The sequence below is a fragment of the Venturia canescens genome, chromosome 9, assembly GCF_019457755.1.
Source record: "Venturia canescens isolate UGA chromosome 9, ASM1945775v1, whole genome shotgun sequence".
Classification (NCBI taxonomy): domain Eukaryota; kingdom Metazoa; phylum Arthropoda; class Insecta; order Hymenoptera; family Ichneumonidae; genus Venturia; species Venturia canescens.
In genome coordinates, this window is record NC_057429.1 from 21,114,855 (window position 1) to 21,131,608 (window position 16,754).

Below are 16,754 nucleotides of genomic sequence, written 5' to 3' on the forward strand. Positions count from 1 at the left end.
AAATATCATCGTGATTTGCCGACAAAGCGTACCCAACGGTTTGTTCCAAAGTGCTCACGCGAATGGCGGTTATTTTTTCTCACAACTAAGCCCAACGCCGAGCACTATACCAGCCAAAATGATTCTTCATCCTCTAGAGAGCGATCGATAAAACATTGACCGAGCGTAATGGAATTAAACTGAGCTTAGTCCTGATCAACCTCATTTATTGATGCAAATATTTTGCCATCCGCGCTCTTATAATATATTTATTTTATAATTTTTTTCAATAAGAAGGGTTTCGTAAATCTGCTGTATTATTTTACGAGAACATTCCGTGTTTTGGCACTTTCGTTTAGGGCGCATGGCGAATGGCGCCGCAATCGACCGCAATAGAGCAAAAAAAAAGAGCTGAATGACGATGACGAGCCAAGACAAATTTTATCGTCACCGTCCACGTTCCGAGCCGTCAGCTGAGATATATTATATTACGTGTATTGTACGTTGTACGGGCCTAGAATATATTGCATTACTTCCGTGGTGACGTCTACCGAGCGAGAAATTTCATCAAATTCTGCGTGCGATGATACGTCGGAGGGTGCAGGTCTTCCTTGGTCTATACGATCCACTTAAAAATGAATTATGATTCCGTCACTGTGAGCAATAAATACTGGCTATTCCCCTCGTTAAAAGTCGTTCCGATTCGTCCGGAGTCATTTTTACGAATCATTATGAACAAGTTCCCATTTTATTTTACGACGAATGATCCGTATATAGGAGATAGTGCGTGAGGTGAAATATAAAAATGAAAATGAAAAGTATGAGAGCCTGAAATAAAAAATATGCGGAAGCTAGCGACTTCGAAAGCCCGAGAAAAAGCGGTGCGCGTTTGATGAAAAATTATCAAAGGGACCAGTAATTTTCGCGTCTGAGACTGATGCGAGAGCTGCATTAAAGTTGCATTAACGAACGTATGTACGCTCGCATGCGCTATACGTGTTTGAATGTGGATGGATAAAACAACGCTCCCTGCGCGTACTTTGTACTTTCAATGAGCAACGAGAAAGTTCGGGGTTGTTCAGACACCGAAGCAAGCAAATTTTGTTACGAGCGTATCGGAAAATATGTAGGAGCAGCTATGAACAAAACACGCAGGATTCATTTCATAGACTTTCATATACCTATCCCTGGAACGAGTGTTGAAAGTTAATTTGCAATAGCACTTTATGCGCGAGTCTTGCGAGAAATTCGTAGGGCACAAGAAGCTTCAAGGAGCAGAAAGATATACAGAAAGAGACAAACGCGGAAGTTAAAGAGATATCGTCCCGTTCCCGTTGACGTCCTCGATGATTCATTAATCTCGCGTATAATACTGGCATCACCTACTTCTAGGCTTGCTATGTGTGCGTGTGTCCATATATATATGTACACACATATATAATACATGCAAACGCATACACGCACGCACACACGTATATATATATATTATGTATTCTTGTATATATATACTTGATATATAGATATAAAACAGGCCAAATCCCAGCGTGGCTACTCCACTCTGGACAGACGTATTTCGGTCAAGCGTACAACGGAAACGAGAGCTACTCCCGTGGGTAATATATAGTCGGCATATACGTCGAGTGATTTATGATTTGTGACTTTTTCTCCAATCTTTATACGCGCGGTGCTAAATACATTTTGTCAAATCCGAACCTCGACGTCGTTTTTTTCACCCAGCATCGCTCGATCAATTGGGTCATATTCCGATTCAATTCAAGGTCGAAATAATCGAAGCGGTACGTTCGTCGATATTAAATGCGAAAAATGCATTTTTGCAATTGGAAATGGTCGAATTTTTGGATACAACAGGGGACGTAACGAAATAAGTGTAAATGAACGCTGATTGAACAGACCGAAGGCGGATGAAAAAGATGTGGGGAATTGAAAAGAAACTTCCAGAGATTCGACGTGTTGAATCGAGTCGTTAAGCCTTGTCTCTCTGCCTCTGTTTCGATGGTGCTCGCAGCTGGTGTTTCAACCAGCAAAGCCGTTTCTATATAGCCACAGAGGCGTAGGTGTACGCGGTAGTGCCAGAAGAAGTGAGGATGTTCGAGGGAGAAGCGGGAGAGGGTAGTAAAACGTTCATGCTCTCATGTATAAAGCACAAGAGGACCTTTGAGAGTTTCGCTATCCTCTGCACTTTTCGAACCCTCCCTCTTTTTGGCTCATCATGACGCGCTAGCTGGTATACGCGCGTGTACAGATATGCGGTCTGAGCAGCAACGCACATAAAGGTGCTACACGTGTTAGGGGGACGGGCGCATACAGGCTGAAGCTATTAAAAAGTCCCATACGTGAATGAACATTCACGTTTGTAACGGTATAAACGAAAAACATGTGAAGGAATATTGCATGTGACGAGAGATGGAGAGACGGGTGTTTATGAGGACGAAGATATACGTTTCGTGTCGTTGTGTACAGGACCTCAATTCCGTCCCAAAATTTCGCTAAATCCGCAGGTACATCCTGCTGGTTCGGGCTCGAGGAAGGCCTCCCCCCGGTCGTCAACGTCAATCGGATTCCTCAGGAGAAAACACCGGATAAGCATCTTCTCCTCATATCGCGATTACGAATTTTGAGAAGTGTGAGAAGTAGCAGCAAGTATGAATATGGGAGTGTATGATCAATTAGTTGAAATTGTTTTGAAAAGCGAGCCCATTAGTATATAATAGCGTAAACTCTTCGCTCGATGGCTCGGTGTTCGATCTCGTGACAAAGCTTCGCGCAGTAGCACGCTCCTATACGTGGGTCTCTAGAGGGTGTCCCGAAAGGGTTATTCGAGCGTGAAACGCTGGCGAGGTTTTAAGAACGTATACCGTGCGCGTGCCAGGTTGGAGCGCGAAAGGGCTCCATAATTCTGATTACTCGCTGGCATCTATCGGGTGTCCCAAACCTTGGCTTACCGCCTTGGCTATGAGCGCGATGGCGCGCGTGCAGCGGATGATGTAAAAATCAGGTCACATTGTACGTGTCTGATAAAGTTATAGCGAACGCGTGTGGATGCGATGAGTGCGCGAGATGACGCTGTGCGCGCTTGGTGCTCGGAGCGTACACGTTAAGTGGTTCATTCAGGGAACGAGAGAAAAGAAGAAAGAACGAAAGAAAGAGAGCGAGCATGCACCGCCGTGGATTACATTACAGGAAGTAGCAGTTAAAAAGCCCTCCTTCATCGCTGAGCTAATTCTTATTAAGTGCTACACTACATTATGTAGTCTATATGCTTCAATTCTGATCATTTATATTTTCGCTCTTGTTTTTCGTTTTCTAATGAATTTGCAAATGCGAGACGCGAAAAAATGTGAAAATGAATTTTTCTTGCTCCCCTAGCCGAAAGTACGCACTTTCCGGCCGCATTTCACGATATTTTTGCGGCCGGTGATCCTTTCTTAAAAAAAGACATTTCGATATATGAATGTGAAGCCTGTATTCGTTGCCATGATTTTATTTATTCGTTGCCAAGCATCATTATTTGCTTTCAGAGGGCGCGTATAGCGTAGCTTTCATCATTCATGTTATACTGCCATGAGCCCGGATGAATAACATACATTTGTTCGTCCAGATTCAAAAACAGAAAATAATGTAACCGGACTAATAAAATAAATATGGTCGTCCGGAATAATGTTGTATTTCCAGATTCCAGATTCATAGGAAAGCACATATTCATATAAATTGTCAAGTATAGCGGGAAATATTCATATATATAGAAATTGTTAACTATCATGAGACTTTAAATCAGACATTTATCAGCGAATTATTTATTTGTACTAATAATATTGTTGTATTATTGTGTGATATATTGTGTGTGTGCTTTTTTACTTTTTGTTTATGTTTTCAATCCCGCCCCCTCACGATTGCTAGTAATTATTGAACGTACTTTCGGCTACGGGATCAAGAAAAATAGTATACAACCCACAGCCCAAATGTTGGATGCCCTGGCATGTGCGATTGAAGGCCGAGGTGAAGCCGTTATTATATCCAACTTTCGGGCCTAGGGTCGTAATATACTAATTCTTCTTGTATGCTAATTCATCAATAGCAGCTGTGTAAAAAAAATGAAGGATTATATATATTTATTCTTTTCGTTACCTTTCGGAGCATCTCCTCGAGGGACTCCATGTCCAGGGCAGAGTTGTTGTTTTCGGTTTGCACGGGCTGAACCATTTGTCAGAAAGTTTCGTAGCTGTTATAGCACCGCACAACGTACTCGCGGTTATTTTATTTGTAGATATAAATATATATGTTTATATGTCGTATATCGATTTAGGCGGTTTACGTTTGAACGACGGTCGATTTCAGTCCCAACAAAAAATTATTGTTTTTGCAATCGGCTGGATTGCAAAGATTCACAGCATTTATTCACTGTATAAACTGAATAAAGACGAATAGAGAAGTTATAAGAAATTGTGTCGTCGGCACACTCGAAGGGTTAAGGGTGGGTGGAATTGGTTACAAAAAAAATACTACAAAATACGATCGCGTGTCTTTCATCAAGAAAATAAAAAAGTCCCGAAAGTTCGCTCACTGCTGGCTAGGACTATTTTAAACGGAAAGCAGGTATAAATTATGCGTCGCCTGAGACCGGACGATTCGTCTTTTTGGCGAATCGCAAGAAGTTTTCCGACTTTTCGTCGACGCACGTTGCTACCTACGTTGCTCGAAATGCTTTTTCGGATAGTCTTCAAAAGTGTAAATCTTTGTGCGCGAATAAATTATTCATGGAATATAAAATGCGACTTTTCATTTGAACGGCTATTCTTTTTTGAGAGGGAAATGAGGAGTAGAAAGAGTTGATCCGACCCGGAAATTTACGGTTTCAAAAGAATGATCGTGTGGATCATGTTTGTATACAACGGGGAGCTGGAATATGTCAAGCTGCGACGCGCGCGATGAGTCAAGGGTACACGCGCCAAACCGTAAAAACTAATACGCAACAAAAATGAAGAATATAGAATTCGCGATTCTCCGGTCTCTCTCGGTCTTTTTTTTAAATTATTCTTCTAAATATATAATTGGTTAAGGGCAGGTTTTGCCGAAAAGGTGAAACAAATGTGCAAAGTGGAAATCTTTTTAGTCGTATCGTTATATATGTCGGACTACGACGGCACTAGGAAGCACTGTTTTTGAGGGTATGCAAACGCGATATGTATAAGAATGAAAGTGCAATATATAAACTATTTCAGGGAAAGAGTATTTTTAAGTCTACATCGAGTCTTTCCCGCTATCTTTTTCTTTCTTTTTTTCCCGTTCCCCTCGTTCTCTCTCTCCGCTAAGTTCTTCGTAGCGAGAAGGGGAGAAGAGTCGTCGCCGCTGGAGAATGAGCACAGAAGAGAAGAACTCGCGACAGTAAGAGAAATGTCGTTTCCTGTGTGTGCCTCTTGCCGAGATGAATTTTCGTTTTATTTTTTTCTTTCTCATGTTCCACGTAGCGAGAGCAAAAAAGAGCGAGAGGAAGAGATGAAAAGGAAATGGAAGAAAAAGTGTACATAACTATATATATGAATATTACGCATCGATTGAATCGAAATAATTCGGGCTTTCTTAGTCTCGTTAACCCTCCACCAATGACTTGCTACGCCTACGAGCACGTGGATTCACGAGCATTGTACTCGAGTTCGCGTGGAGACATGACTCAAGAGGCCAGAAAAATATAGTTTACGCGAAAATATATTAATTCGATTTGATATACCAGCAAAGTTTATTGATTTACAAGGCGTGCGGCATTCCAACCAATGGAACGTAATGAAATTTATTTCATTCGCATTGAAAACATTTGAAGAGGATGAAAAAACAAGAAAAAGTGTGTGTGCATGAGAGAGAGAGAGAGAGAGAGAAGGGGCGAATTTCGAACGAGGTTTATATGGTATAGGAACGGTTGGTAAGTGGAGACGGTCCGAGGAGGTCAGGCGTAGTAACTATAAAGACGTATTTCGCGACGACCAAGACTCTCGAGAACGCTAAATTGAACCATTCAAAAGGTTAATCTTGTTTCGGGACCTCGCGGCATTAAATTTTTTATTTTCAATCGTGAGTGCTCCAGACATTGAGTCCCGTCGATACCCGAGAATTTTCATTACCGTACCGAGTATGTGGCTCTTTTTTAAGTATTCTATTGTTATGGATGAATCCATTTATTTATTTAATATTTCGATAAGCTCTTTTCATCGCAAATGTAATATAATATAAAAATTATGATACGACCCTGCTCTTTGTGGGGATGGGTCGGTCAAATGACCTCGCCTCTAATTTTCGCCCCTAATAACCGATTTATTCGATGTATCCGGTTTTTTTTTTTTTTAATAAACGTATAAGAAAGAGGATATTCAATGCTTATGAAATAGAAAAGACGGATGAATACATTTCCCATTGATTTTTCAACGTGGCCCTCTTTGAGTTGAGGCAAGGGCGTGTGGGATGCCATGCAAATTTTCTTCAGGCTTTAAGAAAAGTTATTTAATTACGGGATGAGTTAGTAGCAAAGTCTGGTAATTCAGATTGACCGAAGTCCTCTCTATTCCACTATTTTTTTTTCCTCTCTTATCGTTTCAAATTTAATTCGCTTGATACGCTCGCTCACGTCAACGTAAATTGGTCGGGATATTCTGTGGGGAAAAGCGACTTTTTGTGTATCTTCGGATCAGCTCTGAAACGAGATTACGAAGGTAAAGGCGGGGGGCGGGATGAAGAGGACTTCGCTCCGGTATCGGTGAAACTCGCAACGAGGTGCGAAAATCAAAAGAAAAAGAAGGAAGAAAAAAGTAAAATAAAAGGAAAGAGAGAGTAGGAAAAAAGTTAGAGGGACGGGGGTAAATGGATAAGGGTGTGAGTGAAAAGAACTGACGTCGACAGAGGGGTTGCACCAGAAACGACAGGTATGTTGGCCCGGTGCCTTTTCTACCGCAGTCTTACATACAAGTAGTTGCAGAATGTTGCAGCGTTCGTCTATATAGAAGCACATAGAGAAGAAAGTATATCGAAAGTAGCGTAATAAGACAGAGAGACGGGAACGGAAGTCGTTCGTGAAACGAGGTTGGAAAATTACACTCGACGGAGTTGTATATATTAACGGCGGGGAGTGGAAAACGAAGGAAGAAGAAGAAGGGCAAAAAAAAAAGCATATCGGGAAATGGGGGATAACGCGCGGGAAGATCGAAAAAAAGAAAATAAGTTATTAAAGCTTCGCCGTGATGCATTTACGTTGGTGTTTCAACCACATCGAATAATCGAAGCGCATATTATCAAAAGTCTCTCAATTAGCGTGCAAATAGCCGAAATAGAGACTATCGCGAGAAAATCGTACGTAAAAAATGGAAAACAGTCTATAACGAAAATTCGTGCACAGGCTCGATTTTCGATCTCTGTCACGATATTCCGCTCTGGAAACTATTCGCAAGAGGTATAACCATAGTTGTGAAATATTTTACGAAAGCTATATCAAAGCTGCTGCTTCAATGAACGGATAAAACAACACGAACGTGTACGAATAACGATTATTGCTGCGGTGAGGTTGTTACGATCATTTGTAAATTTTGTTCCATGTTCGAAATGAATCTCGCGCGGGAATATTTCTTTGACCGATGGCCGTTGTTTCGGTGAATGATCGAATTTGATCAACACAAACTCGACCAAATGGTTTGCTCATTTTTCGAATTTTGTATAATAATCGTTGATATTTTCAGAACGGTGATAATTTTGTATCCACATTCACTATGACGAAAGCAAACCACTATTTAAAAAACACTCGAAGAAGAAGAATTACTCAGTTGATTTGTTTTTTATTGAGTCGGAGGACATTTTGGAAAGCAGAATAATCGTGGTTAGTTACTCTTCAATGAAGAGATGGATCGATTACGGGAGCGAGATGAGAAAATCTTGTTATTTTGTGGAGACGCGAACGTACGTGCGCCTGCGAAGGCTGTGTACGGAACACTGGTGGAGTGTTGTGTGTCTCGCGGGGGCAGAGAAATAGAAAGAGAAAGAGAGAGGATCGCCGCGACGTCACGAGAGACGAGACGAGCACGTTGAGCGCAAGTCCAAAACAAAAATACGCGCCGCTTCGCACGCGCTCGCGCACTAAACACACCACAAACGTAATGGGGAATGAGGGATAGACGGACAAAGGGAAAGATATAGAAAGAAAGAGAAAGAGAGAAAAAATATATAGGCAGAATAAAAAGATAAATCGACGGCACGCGTCTGTCCCCTAGCTTTTCGTTCAATCAGACCAAACGCTAACGCTCCTCCTTATTTTCGCTCGGAGGTCTGACCGAACGGTGCGGTCACTACTCGTTCTCACAGCCATTCGCAAGAGCCAGCAGTATAGTGTCAACGATAACGCGAGGAGCGCATTAAACGGGATAAGACAACAAATTTATAGCCATAATGTTGCGTCGTACTTTGATGATATAATTAACATAATATAAAAAAACAATATCCCCGCTTTGAGAAACGTGAAAAAAAGAAATTGCCTGGCGATTTACTTATTACATTATTGGTACAAGAATAAGAGCAGTAAAAAAGTGGATAAAAAGAATATCTCTTCCATCGATAAGGTGAATAAGATTGTTAAAGAAGAGCTGACAGTTTTACTCTGTACATGCAGATACGCAAATAATTGAGCAAAGTTGCCGAGGTTGTCCGACCAAACACAGCTTCGACTACTGAAATTCAGGCGCGAGTACGCTCGAAGGTACTTCGCAATGGCACAGTTGTTACAAGTGGGTGATCGCGGCGGAGTACGAAGAAACGATGTAGGCCAGACATAGGAGAGAAAAAGAGAGGTGGGTGGGGGTAAGGGAGAGGGTGAGAAATGGGGAGCAGTCGGAGTAGCGTTGAAACTTGTGGCGGAGAGGAAGGACGTTCGGGTCGTATCTCGATCGGCCACGTCGTCCGATTGCTGCAGCACCTTCCACAGTTACTACCGAACAGTCTGTAGTCTGTAGAGATGGAGAGATAGACGACGACATCAACTCCCACTCCCCCCCCCCCCCCCCCCCCCCGCCCGTGTACTACATACGCGCGCCTGGGATTGCATGGATATACCTACATATACGTACATTCGTGTTTAATTCTCCAAAGAGCCTGGGCTCGGGTAACCTTGGGCACAAAGAGTCATAACAGGGGGACGAGTCGGTACCTGAAATACTGCGAGTCGGGCCCTTTTGATTATCAACGCGGGATGATGGCGTCGAGCTGCACAGATACGCGTATATAGTTTCGAGCGATGAGATATATAACTCTCGTGACGCGTCGAACGGGCCTCCGAGAACACACGCTACACACGCGCGCGCGCACATGTTTCATACACGTATCCGTTATTCCTGATGCTCTGCCTCTCGAGTGCACCCTTAATGTTCCAGACTACTCCGAAAAAGCCAGTACAGTGAGTGACTCTCTGCTTCTTGCTTTCTCGATATACCTTTCTTCCCTCTCCGTGCTTCTTCCATTTTATCGCATCTCACTTGCGCTTGCACTTTGGTGCGAACGCTAGAAAGAAAGAAAGGAGGAAACGCAGGGAGAGTAAGAGGCCGAGGTTATGAATTTAGTTTCGCAAGTGTCACCCCCCGTAGCAGACAACCAAGTGAGCTTGACAGGAACGAGATTGTCTGCTGTGGCAAAGTGGCTCCGAGGTGTACGCATTACCCAGAGGTTTCCATCCCTATAACTCCAACTTCTATATTTCTATTTTATTATTTTCATTTATTATAGTTTCATCCGCGCGCGTGGACGAACATTAACCCGAAGAAATTAATGAATTTTCACACAAATTACCTCGATTGCGAGAATTATAATGAACTTGATAAACTGGTAAAATTTTTATTTGCTGAAGCAAATGAACGAATGGTGAAATATTGAGAATGTGACAAAAAGTGCATGGCTCTCCGGCGATTCGAAAATTTGATTTAACGGAGCGAGCTGAGGGTGTATGAGGTTTTGAAAGTTTAAATGCGGCGAGCCAGCTGGCTCGGCTTTCCCGAATTTCAGGAGGTTGGCGCGAAAGTTCGATATATCTGCATGCGTACAAACCAGCGTATATGCCTATAAACACGGTCTCCATAATAATTTAGCTTTTGAGACTTTCTCTCTCGCTCTCAGGGTGATCAATTAATTCGACTGGTTAATTAACCTGTAGTACCGCGTGAGGGTTACAACACGGTAGGTGAAGCATCGCTGGGCGGTTTCATTAGGCTATACGGGAGTGCACACTCGCTCGTTGCACGCTGCTGTGCCAGTAGGAGAAGGGTGGCCGGGGGCCATAAAACCGCCGAGAGAAAGAGTACGTTCAAGAGAACCGAGGGGCTCTGTTCTCATCGAGGCTTATATATGCCTGGAATTTTAGCGAAATTCCTATGAGGCCAAGCTCGGTCGCGCCAACGGAATTTCTAGTGCGTTCCTACGATATATCGAGATATATTATATATACGAGTTCGTTGAGGACAGTATGCTCGAGGGCGGCCCATGAATATTTGCCAACGATAAATTAATTGTATCTTTCTTTCGATACTCCAGCCGCAACTTTTTCGAGTAGTAGACGGTTTTTCACGAGAAAAATTATAAAAAAATGGCTCGATATTCGTAGCTATATAGGTAGTTGGTTTTCAGGGGTGGACCAAGATGAAATTGCGCCCTCTCGAAAAAATGTCGAGCAGCAAAAAGGAACGCTTCGAGCGATCCGAGATTTAAAAAGTCAGCGAGTCCTCGCGTGAGCTTCGGATCAATATTTAATTTCGCGTATTTCACTGAAGCAACTCTCAAGAAGTCGAAAGAGAAAGCGGCACGGTGCGAAAATGCGAGGATGGAAACGTTTTCCTGACTATTCCGGTGAATATCTAAGGAAAACTCGGTAAGAGCTTTACATCGACGAACGACGAATTGGAAAGAAAAAATTTTCGAGACGATGCGTGAGAAAAAAGGAAAGAATTTAAGGGGCCGGGGGGTTCACGGGAATATATGAACAGACGAGAAACGATTTTGTATATGTATATGATTATTGATACGACGCGGAAAAGGCACAATTACGAACGTTTCATCTTTCGCGGAATTCGAGTTACGCCCTTGTTCTCAAAAGGGAGTTAATATACTATATACCTGTACATATACGCACGGATTCTTCGGGCGTACTTTGCAGAAACCATTTACGCCCGTTTATCCTACAAATATTCTCTCGCGCGAACTCACTTCCTTTTACTCCATCTCTTTCAAACCCCCTTCGCCCCCCACTCTCACAACTCGCGCCCTTTTTTTTCTCTCTCTGCTCTCGTTTATACTACGTGAGAGCACGTCGATCGTTGTAGTTTCGAACGTGCTACGAGCACGTTGCCCTACGTACGCATTTTCTATACTCATATTTATATACGTATGCCTAGCTGTGGAAAGGGCGCGAGAACGGCCACGAATTCTCGTCGACAAAAATTGTCTCTCGCTTTTCTTGCCTCTCCTTTGGCGCCATTTTCTCGTGGCGTTACCCTCGCCGAACACGCACGGATCGGAGCTTCTCGATCGTTTCTGCAAATTACTTGAGGGAGTTGAAGTAAATTTCATTTTTTTTCTCTTTCCGGCATGACAAGCTTATACGGGGGTCATTTGAGAAAATTGTAAGAGCACTGTGATAGTTATTACGTGGTCAGAATAGACCCGCCCCTAGATTTCCTGTTGTTTCCGTTTTTTTTTTTTTTTTTTTTTTTAAACGAAAGAATTTTACACTAGAAAGGATATCACACACGCGTCACAATATCGTTCACAAAAATATTTGTCGCTATTTGTATACAATATTAATAAGGAATTTGACAATGATTAAATCCGTTCAGGTATTAAAATATGTATCGAATCGGATTGAATACGAGTTTTAAACGGATTTCAAATGCAATGGGTTTTGACGTAAATAAAAGTTATTCAATTTCAATTACAAAGCGCCCGTGTTACATGTTGAAAGCGCGCACTGAAAGGGTTGCACCGAGTGTGTGTAAATACGTACACACACATATACATATGAATATATTGTTCGAGAAATCAAAAGCCGCTTGATATAATATGGAGCGAGGAAGATTGACAAAGCTCCTAAGGAGGAAAGGTTGGAGGGGGTGTTATTCACAGCAAGAGGAGTCTATACAGCGGAGGAGATATCAATGCGAGCTAGTCCCTCCCTTATACTCCTATACTCTCTTGCGATAGAATTTCTATTGTGCTGTACACGCACACGTGACGGCTCTGGAGCAGAGAGAAACGGCAGACGTTTGTACATATACGCGTCTATATATAGGTGGTATATGTATAGAAACGAATATATAGTATACGTATCCAAAGCTACCATGTATAGGGGAGTCCGGGGCAAAACGGGATACCCGAAAAATGAGAGAAATTTTGTTGTCTTTTTTTTCAATTTTTATACTTGTCCGAAAAGAACATGAAACATATTTATTTCAAAATATTTTGTTTTTTTGGATTTTGATTTTTTTTTTCAAATTCTCTTTTTTTTCCATCACTTCCAAAGTGAAAACGTTTTTGCACAGATATACGAAAAGTATTTGTATATCTGCGATTACTGCCTCGCAGATTATTGTCTACGACAGTAATCGCAGACATATGTTTGCGGACCATCATGTGTGGTTACACCTGCACACGAATTATGTGCCCACTCCGCACAATTTTGGCACTGAATCCATGATTCAGTAGACAAAGAATACAAATTTTTATAAAATAAACATTGGCAATCTTCGTTATTATTCATATAATTAATTTTGAATTGAATTACAGAGGGTGCGTTCGACGTACGTTAGAGCGTTGTAAGCGCGCCGAGAGCGCTCATAGCGTGCGCTCGACTTACGTTTGAGCGCTGTAAGCGCTGAGATCGCTTTCAACGCTTACAGTGGTAAGTCAGAAGCACTCGGTTACGGGTGCAAAATGCATCCAAGGTGCATCGAATTAAAATCATAGGAAAAAAAATTTCATGAGTTTTTGAGGGGTACCCCGTTTTGCCTCGGATTTTTTTTTTTGAAAATTGAAAAGAATTCCAGTACATTTCTTAGTTTTTGGGATTAAAAAATAGACAGAGCGTGCCAAACTTTTGAAAAGTTCAATATTTCCTTAGGTATCCCGTTTTGCCCCGGTCTCCCCTATAGGTGCTTTATTCGCATCATTTTCATTTCCATCTTTTGGTTCCTTGTCCGTTCTACTCAATTCATCAGAATCTTGCATTTATTATACTTCAATGCTCAACCGGAGTAAACTTTCTTCTCACGCTTCCGTAATTATTGTGAAAAAGAAATCAATAGATATAAGCACGGACAACGGTTTTTCACTCGCGAGCTTCAACGCGGAGGATCGATCGAGCTAGCAGCGACCTTCTTTTTTCTTCCTCCGAGTTTTTTCTTTTTATTCCTTCTCCTCCTCCTTTATTTCTTTTCGCCCTATTTTTCCATCAGTCATGATTGTTCCCCATCCATGACCTCAATTTCACCGCGCGCATATCTGGTGTATAACGTTAGACTCGAAGTCTTTTATCAAAATCCTATGCGTAATTCGCAAACGCAGGGTGTATTAAATTGTGGTTTATTCATTAACACGAGCTACAAAGTTCGGAGACAGCATCCGTTGCGCGAGGAAAGACCAGCAATCGGAGCGGGGAAGAAACAGTTTCGAGCCTAGCACCTCTTTGGACAAACTCTAAACTCTTTTTTGGTGCATTCGGAAAGCCAAATTATATGGATCGTTCAAAAACTCAGGTCCGGGTTGAAGCTCTCCGCTATAAATGTATTGCTATATTTGACAGCGCTATATTATAAATGAAAAGTTCTATGCTAATTTGAATTTTATTGTCACTCAAGATTTGATCCATTTTTAGGTTGCACAAATGTGCGATTGAAAATAATTTCTTTCGTCATTTTACTTTTCTCCGAAGCTAACAGCATCGACTATATGGGAATGTGGGGCAAGGTGGGCACTTGAAAAATTGTACATTTTGGGGCAAAGTGGGCACTTCCAAAAGTGAAGAAAAAAAATCATTTTCAACATTTTTTTTTTCAACTCAGATTCTGGTTCCATAACCACTTCTACAAGTTTTTATGTGTTATTGCTCAATTAATTTGGGATAATAAACGAAAAACTTGGAAAATGTTAAATATAAAAATTGAAAATTTACTGTAACGGAACAGCCTTACCCCCTGGCACGATTTCTGGTTTGACAGAAGTCTGTCAGAGGGCTACGGACGGAGCGCTTTCGCGTCAGCGGAGCACCGCCCGTACGACAATAAGGCTCCCAACCTTTCCTTCATCCTCCTCCTTATTCCTACCAAAATTGTACAAAAACAAAGTTATAACGGAGCCTATCATTCCTCGATAACGAGAAGATTGCTTCTCGCAGTACGCTTTAGCGAGGCTAAGCCCGATTGCGTAGCGAGAAAGCAATGTAGAAGAGCATTAGAAAATCCTAAGTTCCGATATTTGGGAATTGACCACCTCCCGAATATCGAAACGTTTCATTACCTTTTTTGTAAAAATTGTAATTTTACGAAATGATTATTTTATTTGTATTAATTACAAAAATCGCATCGGTAACTGACGACATCCTTGTCGACACCTGCACATGACGAAAATTTAGCGGGCTTCTTCGGTTTTCTTGATTTTTTTTTATTGTAAAAGAAAATTTCGCGTGCCACCGGTGAGTTAATTTTTTTTCATTAATTTTTGTACGAGATAGTCAAGAAAGAAATGGGATAAAGATAGTTTTCTGTGAAAGAAAGATATTTAGAGTTGAGAGCTAAGTTTCTGATGAGGGAAGGAAAAATGGGTCCAATGGCAAAAAATTTGAAATTTTTAATCGAAAGTGAGATTGGATCGGGGCTGCGTCTCCTTCTTGCAGTGTTTGGTTTCTCATTTTCTTTCAATATTTTTCAGGTGACGCGATGCAGTGATTTCGTAACATTTTGAACAGTGCGGATGATGTTTATTCTTAAAACTAATTTTCAAATCAACTACGCACATGAAAAGGTACAATTCATATTTTGAGACGGATGATTACTATGTGAGTTGCGTTTTGCCAAATGGAGGTAAGCGCGTACATTTACAATTTTAATAACTTCCTTTTTCCAAAATTTCATTATAAAAAAAAGGGGCAATGTGGGCATAAAAATTTTTCCTCGCAACGAAGTGCCCACTTTGCCCCATAATTTTTTTTTTTTAAGGATATGGAAAATAAGCATGGGGATTCAGTTTTTGGACACAACAGTAGACGAAAGACCATATGTAAACCGATACATGTAGCTTAATCGCTTAGGGTGCCCACTTTGCCCCACATTCCCTTATCCTTCAAGAGCAGTATATATTGTCCTTGGCGTTTGTCTTTACATAACCACACTTAGTTTACCTAGGTCTCGGAAATTGTTCTGCTCTCACTTCCTCAATCTCGCTCTCTTTCTTTTACTATCTCACGTTTGCCAAAGACAAACGAGTTTTGAAACGCGCGAGTATATACCACGAACTAATTTACTCGAGGATTCATAGCCTCTGCGGTTTCTCGATGATACGCCATTCTTGTCGAGACATATGAACTCAATCTTCACACACGTTCACGTTAGCATACAACATCGTGGCGCAATTGAATTGTCATTTTTAAATTTTTTATTCTGTCGAGTTGCTTCTCGCTCGGATGACATTTCGGTCGTTCAAAATGAAAAACGTTGAGAATAAGATGACTCTTGTTACAAGGGACCAAAGAAAGGCGTCACGGTGTTTTTCAAAACTACAGTAAAATAATGATTGATGAAAAAAAAAGCGTTTCATTACCCATGCAGTTGATTTATTCATGTGTATGCATCAAGAATACGTCTGGGGATGTGCAATGACAAAACCACGCTATAAAGAAAAAGTATAGTTGAAAGCTCTTCGAACAAGCTCGCAAATAAATCGCGATGGATGTTAAAAAAAATTAGTTGTTGGGTCATAGAGAGGATGATGCCTATCCGATTGTTCGTAGGCGCTGATCGAAATTGATTTCATCGAAACGAGCATTCCATCCCCTTGTCACCCACGCACAGAGACCAAACGAACTATTATACATCGTTTGAACATGGATTCCATTGGAAAAAAAGCCAGACAGTTATAATTCGCGGATCCTGCTCTCGAATATAGCTTTTGTAAAATGATATCAATCGTGCGAGCAGGTAATCCTGTATATTCGCACAACGACCATTCATTTTCTTCCCTCACTTCTGTTATTTTGGTGGCTCGCAAGTAGAATTTCCATGCACTTCATTGAAAGATAATCGCATTGATTTCCCATTGGTCTCGTATTGAAAGGAAGGAGACTCCGGATTGACATGTCGTGCGGCGAAAGAAAAAAAGCTGGTATACTATTACGATATTCCGACGATCGATTTATGTATTTGTAAATCGTGAAGCGCGCCGATGAACCGAGGGGAAGCTTCGAGTGAACACAGTTGTACTTAAACGTTGACGACGTATACAATCGAAACGATGGGACGAACGATGCCGGTATTTTATACAGGGTATATAGAGTGCGGATGGGAGAGAGCCCAAACCATGATGTTCGATGCGGACAGCATACGTCAGGTACAGGAGCATTTATCGTCAACGTTCGTATATTCCGCCCTCTTTGTTGAGTTATTGTCATCGTTTACATACGCGGAAAGCGTAACAACGAACCAGGCTCGCGAACAAACGCGCATCAAAGTTGACGCACAAAGCGGCTCGAACAAGCCGCG

At 41.6% G+C, this 16,754-nt stretch overlaps 1 protein-coding gene across 9 annotated transcripts in view; it reads right to left on the bottom strand.

The window, feature by feature from the left end:
- Positions 1-16,754, bottom strand: part of LOC122416356 (uncharacterized protein CG43867) — a 69,885-nt gene that overhangs the window by 23,211 nt on the left and 29,920 nt on the right. The window contains exons 1-2 of one of the 9 annotated variants that reach the window (XM_043429226.1): positions 7,796-7,950; positions 4,126-4,407 (exon numbers count right to left, since the gene is read on the bottom strand). The exons of 6 other annotated variants lie outside the window; for them this stretch is intronic. In XM_043429226.1, the coding sequence (XP_043285161.1) occupies positions 4,126-4,200 (75 nt within the window). In that variant the 5' untranslated portion in view covers positions 4,201-4,407; positions 7,796-7,950. Of the gene's footprint in view, positions 1-4,125; positions 4,408-7,511; positions 7,951-16,754 lie in introns of those variants that run through there. 2 more of the 9 variants (XM_043429224.1, XM_043429227.1) reach the window with 2 other exon arrangements.